The sequence below is a fragment of the Cucurbitaria berberidis genome, assembly GCF_010015615.1.
Source record: "Cucurbitaria berberidis CBS 394.84 unplaced genomic scaffold K460scaffold_2, whole genome shotgun sequence".
Lineage (NCBI taxonomy): Eukaryota > Fungi > Ascomycota > Dothideomycetes > Pleosporales > Cucurbitariaceae > Cucurbitaria > Cucurbitaria berberidis.
Genome location: NW_024468936.1, coordinates 6,826,834 through 6,839,446, shown reverse-complemented (window position 1 = coordinate 6,839,446; position 12,613 = coordinate 6,826,834). Strand labels below are relative to the sequence as shown.

General features: G+C 51.0%; 6 protein-coding genes across 6 annotated transcripts; all 6 read right to left on the bottom strand.

Annotated features, from left to right (window-relative positions):
• Nucleotides 1–174: 174 nt before the first annotated feature.
• On the bottom strand, nucleotides 175–3,209 carry K460DRAFT_331579 (glycoside hydrolase family 31 protein; the record flags this gene model as incomplete). Its single annotated transcript, XM_040930803.1, has 7 exons — nucleotides 175–739; nucleotides 794–1,050; nucleotides 1,102–1,309; nucleotides 1,357–1,882; nucleotides 1,933–2,058; nucleotides 2,108–2,815; nucleotides 2,978–3,209. 7 exons carry the CDS (start codon nucleotides 3,207–3,209, stop codon nucleotides 175–177), a joined length of 2,622 nt encoding a protein of 873 aa, XP_040792079.1.
• A 343-nt stretch (nucleotides 3,210–3,552) lies between these two features.
• Nucleotides 3,553–4,809, bottom strand: K460DRAFT_354352 (uncharacterized protein; the record flags this gene model as incomplete). The annotated part of the gene is made up of 4 exons (XM_040931782.1): nucleotides 3,553–3,947; nucleotides 4,073–4,497; nucleotides 4,585–4,616; nucleotides 4,786–4,809. The coding sequence occupies 4 exons, from the start codon at nucleotides 4,807–4,809 to the stop codon at nucleotides 3,553–3,555; spliced, it is 876 nt and encodes a 291-aa protein (XP_040792078.1).
• Nucleotides 4,810–5,186: 377 nt separating this feature from the next.
• On the bottom strand, nucleotides 5,187–6,995 carry K460DRAFT_376126 (DUF1771-domain-containing protein; the record flags this gene model as incomplete). The annotated part of the gene is made up of 3 exons (XM_040934843.1): nucleotides 5,187–5,191; nucleotides 6,309–6,875; nucleotides 6,962–6,995. The coding sequence occupies 3 exons, from the start codon at nucleotides 6,993–6,995 to the stop codon at nucleotides 5,187–5,189; spliced, it is 606 nt and encodes a 201-aa protein (XP_040792077.1).
• K460DRAFT_385304 (uncharacterized protein) lies at nucleotides 6,962–8,651 on the bottom strand. The gene is made up of 2 exons (XM_040935533.1): nucleotides 8,259–8,651; nucleotides 6,962–8,161 (listed from the first exon to the last, which is right to left on the bottom strand). Exons 1-2 carry the CDS (start codon nucleotides 8,406–8,408, stop codon nucleotides 7,409–7,411), a joined length of 903 nt encoding a protein of 300 aa, XP_040792076.1. The 5' UTR covers nucleotides 8,409–8,651; the 3' UTR covers nucleotides 6,962–7,408.
• Nucleotides 8,652–8,775: 124 nt separating this feature from the next.
• On the bottom strand, nucleotides 8,776–9,574 carry K460DRAFT_365409 (uncharacterized protein). Its single transcript, XM_040933170.1, has 3 exons — nucleotides 9,308–9,574; nucleotides 9,116–9,246; nucleotides 8,776–9,069 (listed from the first exon to the last, which is right to left on the bottom strand). Exons 1-3 carry the CDS (start codon nucleotides 9,464–9,466, stop codon nucleotides 8,985–8,987), a joined length of 375 nt encoding a protein of 124 aa, XP_040792075.1. The 5' UTR covers nucleotides 9,467–9,574; the 3' UTR covers nucleotides 8,776–8,984.
• Nucleotides 9,575–10,400: 826 nt separating this feature from the next.
• On the bottom strand, nucleotides 10,401–12,124 carry K460DRAFT_354349 (uncharacterized protein; the record flags this gene model as incomplete). Its single annotated transcript, XM_040931781.1, has 5 exons — nucleotides 10,401–10,803; nucleotides 10,837–10,864; nucleotides 11,260–11,339; nucleotides 11,371–11,714; nucleotides 12,104–12,124. 5 exons carry the CDS (start codon nucleotides 12,122–12,124, stop codon nucleotides 10,401–10,403), a joined length of 876 nt encoding a protein of 291 aa, XP_040792074.1.
• Nucleotides 12,125–12,613: the final 489 nt, after the last annotated feature.

Genomic DNA, 12,613 nt, shown 5'->3' with positions numbered 1-12,613 from the left:
GCTCTGTCTCAATAGTGACCTTGTCCCTCCGACTGCTTATTGTCGGGCGGTTTTGCGGATGAATCCATAAAGAGAGATTCATCTACAGACAATCGACTACTCGTAATAAACTCAAAACAAGATGCATATGCAGCGATGCAAAGAAAACCGATGGCACAGCTCCATCCACCAAACTCACGACTTCTTCAAATCCGCCACCTTGTGCTCCCATGGCCCATCTAAACCTTCATTCAAGTCATACTTCTGTGCGCCTTCATTATCCAGCACGGTAACACTCTTCACTCCAACACGGGTCCCGAATCCAAACGAACCCCCCATCTTGATCGTATTTCCGTTCCAACTGAAGCTGATCTCACTGGTGCCACTCTGCACAAGACTCTCCCCATCATCAAGATACAACGTCCCCTGTGCATTCCCGTTCTTGTCAGGTGCCACAAGCAACTCAAAGTCCTGGTCTCTCAGCGCCTTCGTTGTCATCGCGCTCTTCACACGTAGGGGGATGATAGAGCCTCCACGCACAAGGATGGGAATATCAGTATCGGACACGCCGGAGTAAGTGATTGTTGTGCCTGAACCTGGAACGGGTTTGAGTGTGGCAAAATCGTACCAGACGTCGTTGGGAAGGTAGAAGGATACTGAGGTGGAAGACTCCTGAACAACGGGGTTGATGAGCAAGGAAGAGCCGTACAAGAATTGCGTTTCGATGGCGAGAGTGTTGGCGTCAGAAGGGTAGTACATCCTAAAGTGTGATCAGATAAATTATCCCTACGCCAGTCGGCTACGGGTAACTTACCACAGGGGTGCAAGCATGGGAGTTCCGTCTACAGTCTGCTTATGCATAGCGGTATAAATGTAATCGAGAAGACGGTATCGAATATCAATGGCCTTCCTCGCCGCTGCAGCTACTGACTCCCAGCGGTACGCTTCCTGGGGGGTAGCGCCGTCGACGTTGTGGTTCCTATAGAAAGGATAGAAAGCTCCTAGAACTGTCCAGCGAGCGCAGAGGTGCTCGTTGGTACTCTCGAGGAATCCACACACATCAGCGCCGACCTGCATCATATCAGCTTCTCTATATTTGGGTTTTTCTAATCGAGCACTCACCATGGGTACTTGGAAAAAAGACACAAATTGGAGTAAATGGCGGATAGACGCGAGGTATTGGTCCCATGCTGAGACATTGTCACCCAACCAATGGCCCACATAGCTTCCAGCCCCGACAAAGGTGCTGCGCGTGATAACCATAGGGCGCTTGTCGGGTCGTCGCTTGAGCATGGTTTTTCGGTTTGCGCTGCTCATCATCGTGCCGTACCTGATACATGTGAGTCTCCTTGCTATAAAACGTTGCGTCAGACCTACAAATTGTGAGTGTCGTACTCGGCCCAGCCACCTTGATGTATGAGGTCTGTATTCGCAGTTTTGTTGCTCAAGATACCATACGCGTTCTTGATCTTATACGAGGGGTCGAGAAGATTGCGTCCGGGGAGCCCTTTCTTTTTGCCACCCTCCTGACGAGGAGCAAGAACGCGAACTTCAACCTGAGGAGTAACTACTTCAGGTGTGGCAGCACGCGGGGCGAAAAATCGTGATGCAATCAGAGTTTCGCTGTTTGTTTGAACCTCCGGGTTGTCGCATGGGAAATTGCAGAAGTTCGATGGTTCGTTCATGTCGATCCACAAGGCATCAATATCGACCCCAGTATCGGCATCGAAGAACGTAGCAAACTCGCTGTCCCAGTAGCCTTGCGTGTTCTCGTGGAACCAGTCTGGGAAAGCAGTCACGCCAGGCCACACTCTTCCCTTATAGACACTGCCGTCAGCCTTCTTCAGAAAGACGTTCTTGGATACGCCATTGTTATAGGCGTCGTAGTCTTGAGCAGCAACAGCTAACAGGCTTAGTGATAGGTCTCGGTTGCAAATGATTAGTAACACCCACCTGGATCCACCATGACAATATAATGCTGGTCGTTTCCATGTAGGTCTTTGACCAAACTTCGCATACCGTCAAGTGGGAACTTCTCTCCTAAAGTAAAGACCTTGTACTTGTCCATGTAATCAATATCTATATATGTCAGTAACGTAGCACTACTGTTTCTGTAAAACGGATTTACCTGTCCACATCGTCTCTAGGGGGATTTTGGCCTTGCGGTAGTTCGCCACCACAGCCGCAACTTCTTCGACGCTCTTATATCCAAAACGGCATTGATGAAAGCCCAGACCCCAGTACGGCATCATGGCCGCTTTCTGCGTGATTTCGCTGTACTCGCGAGCAACGTCGAGTGGACCTGGACCGGCCAAAAAGTAAAGGTCGATGACTCCACCTACTACGTTGTACTCCAGGTATTGGCCATTATCATTGTTGATTTTGATATCCATACCATTGCTATTCAATAGAAGCACACCGTGCGAATTGCCAGAACCTGCCCGCTGTTCGTAGTAGACTGGATGGGTGCCATATAAGTTGGAGTTCTGGGGCACGGCGCCGGCATCGCGCGCCCACATAGTCCGGACATAGTTAGAGGTAGGCAATCGTAAGGAGTCGGTATGTTCGCCTAGACCATACAGCGACGGGTTGTTGGGTAGGGAAGTTCTTAGTCGCCAATACTGCGTTTCGAATACGAGGTTGGAGCCTTTTGTCGAGAAGATTTCCTCGCCGTTGCTTTTTCGTGTGACGGTGAATGTGAATGGCTCTTCTTCTATAGACACATCGAGTAGGGCCGCGTTGGAGCTGACCGACCCCGATGGCCGCGGGACGACGAAATCGGGTACTTGGTATACTTGCTCATCCTTGTCGGATATGATAATATGGAGACGTGAGTCTTAACACCGTTAGCAAGCTGTTCGATGTATATTGCGCGGTAGGGCAATGCGTTAGCCGACACAGAAGCCGGAACCTCGCCTACACAAGTTTATTGTTGAGACCACCAACAGTAATCTAATATGCGTACGAGGCACGTGAGAATGAGGGAATGCAAACATACCTGTCTGCCATTCTGCCAAGAACGTCAAGCTGTGCAAGTCTTGACTATAGATGTTGCATTCCGTCCCAGCCAACGTCAGATCCGCCGTAAACCTGCTATCCGAGCGCTGGACATTGCTAGCCCTGTACCCCGGGCAGGGGTCAGCCCTTTTGAGCGGTACTGAGCTTCCCGGATGAAGGAAGCTAGAAAACAGGAGCAGCCAGCCCTGTAGGAATGTTACGGGCGCGGGCATGACGGGAATAATAGGTTGGGAGCCATTGCTGTTGGAGACGACCAACTGCCCTATATAGTTGACTAAACAAGGTTCTTAGCCCTTGCTTTCGCTCATCATCATCATCATCATCATCATCAATATCGCGAGCATTGGTCCGCGTGGTAAGCTGGATTTCATAGTGCAGCAGGGACTCGATCGGGACGGCGTTGATCTTACAGGTCGTCACGAGTGCATTCATTTTAATCTGCCGAGCAACAACAGGGCGGGTTGATGGGCGCTCGGGGTACACTAGGCCTGCCAAATTGGGTGTTTGGAGAAGGACTGGATGAAAAGGGAGGGTACATGTGGTCGGGCGTAACTGTTAATCCGGCGCCGGATGGTAGTGGTTGGCTGCCTGCTGCCATGATCTACTTTGCATGGCAGGAAGGTGATCCCTGAGATTAGTAGGTTTTGGCGACCAGCTGGCATTTGCGGGGTAAATGACCGTCTTGGCCTCGGGAACGATCCAGGTACAGTAGTAGTACGCCTTCGAAACCTGGAGCAAGTGAGACGAGATAAAATGGCGGCATAGTGTCAATCGTCGAGTATAGAAAGCTGCGAGATTATTCAGAGTTCCATAGACTTTACACGAACCACGAAAGACTTGCCCGAGTTTCAGCCGTGGATTATTACCTAACGCTTCTTCTGTTTCTTTACGGGCGGCTCTTGGCCTCTGCCACCAGAAGCGGTTAGCACAGCGATGTGCTGCGGGCAACCCTACCCGCGAGGTCACAAGCCACCATCACTACAACAACTTCATCCATTCATTGCGTTCACAGCGGTCAACCTGGTAAATGAAATTCTGCGAATCGCTGGCGCTTCTATAGTCACACGCCTCCTACCCGACAACGTCATCGCGAGTACCTCCCAAGGGGTCGCGCTCCCACCTTCAGTTGCCGGTCTATGTACAACGTAGATCGTCCCCGGCAAAATCGTCCCAGGAAGCCTCCTTCCGAGAGCCAGGTCATCGAGATGAAAACGCTCCCATAACCGGGAGATTGAAGAGTCGTGTTCCCTCAAATGCTTGGGGTACTTCACAACCGCGGGAATCTGAGGTTGAACGCCTTGCACTAAAATCCAACCAGCACTACAGTAACCTACAGCTGACCCACTCCGCGGGAGAGCGCGAGGCGACCCATCGAAGGCCCGAAATGCGCACAGGATGAAATAGGTCATGCGATCCAGTCGACTGCCACGCTGCATCCTTCCTTGCAGCATGGGAGTACTCACGTGGAAGTATGTAACGTCACTCAGAAGATCAACACAGCTGTACACAGTTAAAATTCCTTCTACGGATATCTGACGACACCCACTCGAGGACAATCGAGGTAATGACGAATTGATCCCTTCATACCACCTGCTGAAATGAACATTTTCAGGTGCATTCTGAGCACGTTCAAGGCATGTATAAAGGCTCGTGCAACGACATGCTATTAGTTGAGGGTCCTTTTTCGGATACTGATAGCACCGAGCTACTATAACCCGTGATTGGGACCATTTACAATTGGAGACTTCTGACTACGTCACACTTCAACTCATCTTGTTGGGTACGTACCTGCTTGGCCCCTGGTACTAGCATTGTGTACCCCGCCTCTGTCAATATGTGCGTCCAAATATTCCCAGCATAAAGGACCGGTCATCCGCAACCCTTCATTGGAGCCATGTTTTCGATAGGTCCTGCAACCTGACAAGCGCGTTCGAATCGCACAACATTGGTATCAAAGACACTGTTCTCCATCTAAACCTGAAGTCTCCGGGAAACGATAGAGGAGGCTATTGACATATACTTCGTCTTATTCTTTCCTTCTACCATCGGCTAACGCTAGGTACTGCGTTTTTGGATGACCCCTCAGATCAGCAGCCCATCTGCTCATTTCACGCTTCTTCTCGTCAACTATACTATCTTTCATTCATAGATAGGAGTGAATATGCCTTCAACACAGTGGCTGGCACGTTTCAAGCTGTTCTTTGTTCTTTTAGGAAGATAATCCTGATCTTGCGACCTGTGTCCGCCGAAGATCAGTAAGGGTGAACAGTGTCTTGTACGGCCACTCCTTACGCCTAAGTTCTGGTTCAAAACCGTATCATGAGTCGCCAATAACCCTGGACGGCGTCTCTCCTGCATCAAAGTAGTACTGTCGGTTCGTCACGCCCTAGGAAACATCCCACCAATATAATCCGGCTAATGCTAGCTAGCATGCACGCAGCTATATTCCAAGTTCTTCCATTGGTCTTCTTGTCACCTGTGAGTCAAGTGGGGAAGAGCAAGGAGTGAACTTGCTGCGAAGGCTGCTACAATTATCTGTTACTCATAGGTATACGGCTGAGTTATAGAGTTGAATGCAAAGTCAACGAGGTACCATCAACAGCACCCACGTTGCCGATCGACTGGAGACATGCACCCTTGTTGATACGCAGCGGTAGATGAGTTGGATGAGAGGTGTATTACGCAGGTACGCGGAAACAGTCGGTAGCATGAGTGAGCGCGATTCGTCTAGTTCTGTCTCTCGTAGTGGCTTTGAGCTCTAGTTGACAACGATCGAAATGTTTCAGCCTACGATATCAATCAAGTCAGGCAATGCTCCCATCCAAGCGGGATAGTTCCAACTTTGACTCTTCTTGAATAGGACATGGTCTTTGTCTGATACTATTTATGCAAGATACTTTCCTTTGGCATCAAAGACCATTTTATCATCGGTATGCATTGCTAGACAAAAGAGTCGGGATTCAAAAGAAGCACCATTTCGCATTTGACAAGAGTTTGCTCTACCGGCCGTCTATGTTCCATCTTCTTGCTCACAATCAGGCGGCTGCTGCGCAAAGCTTTCAATAACAAATATACACTTACATATCGCGCTATATGTATTACAACTAGAGGTCGATCTCTGGGTATCATCTCTTCTCCAATTACACCGAATCCAACGACTCCTTCGACCCCTTACATGACCGTACAGCACTTGAGCATCTTGAACAGCTTTGGCAGGCCCTTCTTGACCATCTGCTCAATATCACCATTCTGGTTCTGTTGGCCACCATGCTGTTGACCACCGTGCTGCTGCCCACCATGTTGCTGCCCACCATGATGCTGTCCGCCGTGCTGTTGCTGCCCGCCAGGATATCCGCCATAGTTGGGCATCGGTGGCATCTCATGCACGGCACCGCCCTGCAGGTTAACAAAAATCCTGCCCTCATTCTCCTCGGTCTTGTACTGTAGACCAAGCTCGCGACACACCTGCTCTACGCGCGGTTTAATCTTCTGCACATGGTTCGTGCTGTGGTTTCCTCGCCCCACAATCACATGCAGGTGGCTCTCTCCCCGCTGCCGTGCTGCTTTGATCCTCTCCTCCAACACATCCTCCGCCTCTTCGACGAAAAGACCGTGCAAGTCAATGGTATCCCCGGCGACGCGACCGTCAGCGTTGTTCTCGCGGAAAATATAGTCGCGCGCTTGGCGATTGTATTGCTCCATCTTCTGCGCGTGGCCTTTTCCCTCCTCAGAGAGCTCATGGGCGCGCTGCCCGTCGCCTGATTCGTAGGCTTGGTGCGCGCGGTCGAAGCAGGAGCCGCGCTTCGCGGCTTCTTGGCGGGCGAGGCCACGGAGGCGGTCGTACTCAGCTTCTGTGTCGGCGGAGGCATGATTGAGTGCTGTGAGGTGTCAATTGGAAGTCTGGGGATAGCATAAAGCGATGCGCCGTGAATGGTTCAGGGAGTACTCGGGGGTATTGACGTACAGCGCGAGCCCAACTGGAACGATTCGGTGGCCATGTTGTCGCGACACCAAATAATTCTAACGGAATGAATGTGAAGGATGGATGTCGTGGTATTGATGTTTCTCGGCGTACGTCGAGGATTTATGATCGATGCCAAGCAATCGGGGATGGAGTCGCTTTAAGGCTGAGCGGAGAAGGCCGGGGCACCTACGAGTCTAGATTGTGAGCTTGTACAAAGCTAGCTGAGACTGGGTCTATTGCCGCACGAGACTGTGTAGTATGAGCTGAATTGAACTCGACGTGACTGCGCCATTTCTATGTATGTGGCTGTGTGTCCTATTGCTTCAATAATGTTGCGGATATCTACTTTGTAGGGGTCTGTCATGATTCCTACCACTGTTGCTCAAATGCGGCTGGGAAGCTCAGGCACCATCCAGAGTCCTGCTTGCGCAATTTCAAAAGTATGACTTAGAACCGAATCTTCGGCCCGACGAACACAATCAGAAATGCGATCAACCAAAGCCCAGCAATCATGCCGTAGAGCTTCAAGCGTGCCCACCAGCCCTTGCCCTCAGTCATCCGCCGCAACGTGCCCATCCTTTTGCTGGCGGCATCCATGCCCATCGTGTTTTTATCCAAACCGGAGACAGCCCGGTCAAGTACACCCTTATCACCTTCCAACGTGTTGCCAAAGTTTATCGACTGCTGCTTCAACTGTTTGGCCATTTCGAGAAGGCTCGTTGTCAGCGATTCTTGCTCGGAGCGATCGTGCGAGAGTCGCCCTTCTGTGTGCGCGAGTGAAGGATCGCCTGTCGTCGTTGTGGGTCTCGAAGGGAACAGCGAGTTCCCGCTCGCTGTTTGTGCGCCCTGAGCCTCTTCCGCTTTGCCTCTTTTCCGTAGTTGTGATGCAAGACCTTGTGCTGCATTCTGAAATGCTTCATTGCCCTGTCCTTCTGACGCTGTGATATCTCTGCCCGCATCTGCCTTTACCCGCGGTGCGTATGAGGGGAACTGGTCTTCGTCCTCCTCGTCTGAGTCTACCGACTCTTCAGACTCTTCATCGTCGAGCTGGTTCAGCTCGTATATCCGTTGGTTGAGTTGCTTGATAAGCTCCCGCTTTTGCTGGAGGTCTTTTTGGACTGCAGTCTTCTTGGATTTGGAGGGCAAGGTGGACGCGGAGTGTTCAAGATTGAGTAGAAGTGTGCGCGCGTGCTCGATGTTCTGTATTCCGAGTCAGAAACGTGAAGGCATGCTACCATAGATACAGTTTGAAGAGAACTATATAGCTACAGGTTCAATGGAGCAGTGAGAGGCTTACAGCATTGACGCGCGCCCGCTCGTAACTTGACTTTCTCAGCTGCGGCGATGGCTCTGCTAATATTATGTGTTCAAGTCTCGATAGCAGCCGGTTGAGATTAATGGCCGTCGGGTCTGTGTAGCCGGTTGGTGAACGCGTTCTATTGGCCATTTCTAGGTCCTGAGATTGAAGATTGGAACTTGCTCCTTGTATGCGCGAGTCGAGTAAGAGGTGTAGACGCTTTCGTTGGATATTCGAGAAGATGGATTTGGTGACGTTAACACTCGCGGCAAAGGTTGGTGAGAGTAACAGTCTTGTTGAATACTCGGGTTGTCTCCTGCTCGATTGAAGATATTCTTTTGGCCGCCTTGCTGCGTCGAACTGTGATTGACGGGCCAAGTGTCCTGCTGGATTTGGCGGCTCGTCAACGTCACTCATCGCGCTGGCCAACCGCGGCGGAGTGCGACTTCCCCGCGTTGGTCTAAGCTTCGTTCCCTCACGTGATAACATCATCAAGAGACATTTGGGATAGTGTGGTCTTGTTCGTTAACTCATTAATGTGATAACTACGATACATCTGAGAATAGCCCAGAACTCAACAGTAGCGCCATTTGCCTATGATACATACCAACTACTACAAGACGAGTCCAATTTGGCTCCTTCCAATAAAGGTATCAATGTCGATCTTCGCCTTACAAACACCGAGTCTCTCAAATCTCCGGTGGCATCAATAGATATCAAAGGGAACTAGCCCCTCAGCGTAGTCGTGTCTCGGGGCTCCTTTGGCTGCTGAGGCTGAGATTTAGGTTGGACTGCCGGACCACGCGTAAAGCTGTGATCGATTAGCACGAAACCATGACGCCATGATATGTACTTACTTATTCCACATGGAACCCAAGAATCCAACCTTTCCATATGAATCTTGCAGGGACTGCCTCCTGTTGGTGTGCTGTTCATCTTGGGGACGCTTAAGATTCTCAAGATTTCCAAATCGCTGTGCGGCCGACGACTATGTAAAGTCAGTATACCGGATGTCGCGGACCATGCATAGTTGGACCTGAGCTATGTACCCTGCGGCGTTCAGTGGGAGAAGAAGCAGAATTCACTGAGGAGTCCGATGCTCGTCGATCAGCTTCCTGCTTGGGTCCCTCTGGCATAGCTGGTGTGGTGGTGTCTCCAAAGATCTTGTGACTTTGGGATGAGTACTTCTGGTGGAACGGAGAAGGCATTGTTGGAAAGATAGAGAGTTGATAACGTGGATGTAGTTTTCTTAGTAGGGTTCAGAGTGAATTGTGAGCGTCAATGATTCCAGACGGATTGTAGGAGAACAAGAGTGATATGAACCCCTCTCGAGCTGAGCTGGCCGCTCAGGTGAGCATTACGCAAACGGTCAAACGATATGTGATCGTGCCAATCAGCAAGGGACTGAAGCTCCCCCGCATTCTGATTGTGCATCATGGACCCCGAGAAGTGGTAACAATGACATGAATGAGAAGAACAACGCCATTCCTTATTTGCCTAAATATTACTGGCTGCGGCTGGCATCTGACGAATGAACTTGTTCATAATGATACGCACTCGACGTAACTGGTGCTGAAAGAAAAGGCGTGACCGCGATCTAGATTGACAGTCATGATGGCTCTGATGGATCTGACAGGACCCTGAACAGTGTACATGACCGCGACGTGTAAATCGAGAGTATTGCCAGCTAAGAACACCAGGCTAGACCGTAGAACCGCAAATATGTGGGTAGATGGAAGTCGATCGTGCTAGCCTTTGAGGACGTAGCGCGAGTTCGGGAGATGCCGTGCGCTGCTTGCTCCGGTTGAATATGAAGAGTCGCAAGTAAAGTTAATTCAGGGGTATTTGACGGCGTGTTTCATGATGAGCTCCTAATCCTAGTCCGCGCTGTACTTACGCCGTGCTTGACGTTGACGGCTGAAGCGTGGTGATGAGATTGTGGATGATGTCGCCATGCTCCACATCAAAGAGTCAAATCGAGTCCCGACGAAGTATTCAGAGCTGCATTGATGTCACAATTGAATGGTTCCGGGCTTCTCCTTCTCGTCGGTTGCACAAAGCCCTGTTGATCGCTCCGCGATCGTCATGGAGCGAAGTGGAAAGGTGGACGCATGGTCCAGAGATGTGACATCATGGAGATGACTAAGGAATGCGCTCTACCATATTGGGATTGCCGAGGTATACCCGGTTAGCGAAAACCTCTTCGTAAAGTTTGTCGCTCCTCATGCCTACGCTCCTTAGTCCCTCACGAGGCGCTGCAAAGGCGTCCAGCAACACGAAAATCTTCTCAGTACACGGCAAGTCGATCACTGAGACGTACAGGATGCAGCCCTCGGCAGGCACGAGCGAGTGCAGTTCTTTTCGGGCCCCCTGAGATTGGGCATCAACCCTGCTGTTGTCGGAGAAGATTGACAGGTACTGCCCATCTCCCGGCTCCAAGAAAACCCGGCCGAAACCCACGCACCTCAGTGGCATTTCGCATTCCCGAGTCCTTGCTCCAAGATGAGATGGTGCATGCTGCGGTTCGCGTCGTCGCATGCACTGCCTACCTCGCCAGTTGCAGCGAAACTCTACTTACCCTATAGGTTGCGTGGGCTCTGTAGCTGCTGAGACACGGCAGTAGCAATTAAAGGTATGTTAGTCTCCCTTGTCTTCAACACCAGCCGCCCTTTTTTGTGATGATACCACATACATAAGCATAGTTCATCTGATGGTCTACGACCAATTGAGGAACCAAACAGCAAACGTCTTTCGCTCCTATCTGATCTCCAAATAAACACCGTCTCCTCGCTTGCACTCGTCGTATGGAACATGATCTAACGAGAACACAGAATGCACACTGAAATTTTTGGACGTGGAGGGCATTGTGTCACAAGGTGGGTCCGATAGGTCCGTAGCTCGTTTAGGTAGGGAACAAAGCCATTGTTCGATAGACGTCTCGGTTGTTCGATATCTAAGAACATATGTTGTACACGGTTCCCACGCGCAGCCGCCGACGCACCATGTGTAACAAAAACGTTCTCGAAGTCTCCGTCGCTGTAACTCTGTATCACTGTGAAGTCTGCAAGTGCTGCCGTCATTCTGTCATGTGGCGTTATCAATATGCACACACAGCCAACGTAATATCACTGAGACTCGGTAGGGGAGCATGTACTTGAGCGTGCAAGTAAGACGGCTCAAGGGAAGACAGTTGATCGTATCAATCAACAGATATTGCGAGCTTCGTGTGCGAGGCTCAGCGTTTGATTGCCGTCCATGCGTCCGCTCCTGTCCTGCAACAATCTGCGAACAGCACCACTGCAGGCGTCCTGGTCGCTGATCCTTGGGCGCAGACGAAAAACGAATTCGAGCTGGTGCACGCTCGGCCGCACATGTATCAAACTCTGCAGGTTTGGCGGCGCTGTCAAGCCGCGATCCCAGGACACGGTCGCGAGGATCTTTCCTAAAGTCGCAATCCTGGACGACAAATCAGTTTAGATGCCCACTTAATGCAAGCGACCTCTGGGTTTTGCTCACGGGGAGACTGTCCCTCCCACTGTGACTTGTCAGGACCTGTCAGGATGTGTCTAAAGCCGCCGAGGGTGGCCCCTCCGTGACGTTGACAGGCTCGACGCAGGGTGATAAGAGCGGCCGTCCCATCCCAAAGGTGCGCGATTTTGGCCAATTGGTTTTTGGAACCGCCGAAGGACTGCAACAGGATTTTACTCGTGGGAGATGGCCCCACGCTCTTGGATGCGTTGGCAACACTAAGCCACCAACCGGTCAGCACTCTTGCCGCCCGCACCCTCCTCTCCCCTCGCTCGTTTCCTCCCTCCCTCCCCAACACCACAACACAACACACACACACACTCGACGACAATCGCCATCACGACATCACTTCATCGACGCACAATTCTTGCGACGACTACCAGCACCCACCAACAAGTTCAACAGACAATCAAGAGCCCTCGCTCAGGATGACATTTCGGAGCCCAGACGGAGCCCCATCCAGGTACTTACTGCCCAACGATTTCCCCCCAAATCGTTTTGCTTGAATTTGCGCGTTTTTCTTTCTTTACACTGTTGCGACATCCTGTATTCTCGACATCATGTTTCCCTTCACTGTCTGTTGTTTTCTGTCTTGTCGCCTTAGCAGCCTGGCTCCACAGGTCCCAATGGATTCCACAGGAGAAAACCCACAGGTGTTTCCAACCAGGGACAGGATCAATTGAAGGCCACTTTCGTTCTGTTTACCACTAGCCGGATGTCTGAAGGACCCTCTGGACTATTCCCGCCCCGGAATCGAACAGTCGGCCGTGCTGCCCATGCGGTGCTTGTAGACTCAACAGCCTCGAAGCGCCGAGTTCAAAGCTCAA

Bases quoted from the DNA above. Each gene is read 5' to 3' on its own strand.
- K460DRAFT_365409 (XM_040933170.1), bottom strand. From the start codon at position 9,466: ATGCCTTCTCCGTTCCACCAGAAGTACTCATCCCAAAGTCACAAGATC. The intron at 9,247-9,307 runs GTACATAGCTCA...GACTTTACATAG, and splicing joins CTCCCACTGAACGCCGCAGG to TCGTCGGCCGCACAGCGATT. The intron at 9,070-9,115 runs GTAAGTACATAT...AATCGATCACAG, and splicing joins TTGGGTTCCATGTGGAATAA to CTTTACGCGTGGTCCGGCAG.
- K460DRAFT_385304 (XM_040935533.1), bottom strand. From the start codon at position 8,408: ATGGCCAATAGAACGCGTTCACCAACCGGCTACACAGACCCGACGGCC. The intron at 8,162-8,258 runs GTAAGCCTCTCA...CTCGGAATACAG, and splicing joins AGCGGGCGCGCGTCAATGCT to AACATCGAGCACGCGCGCAC.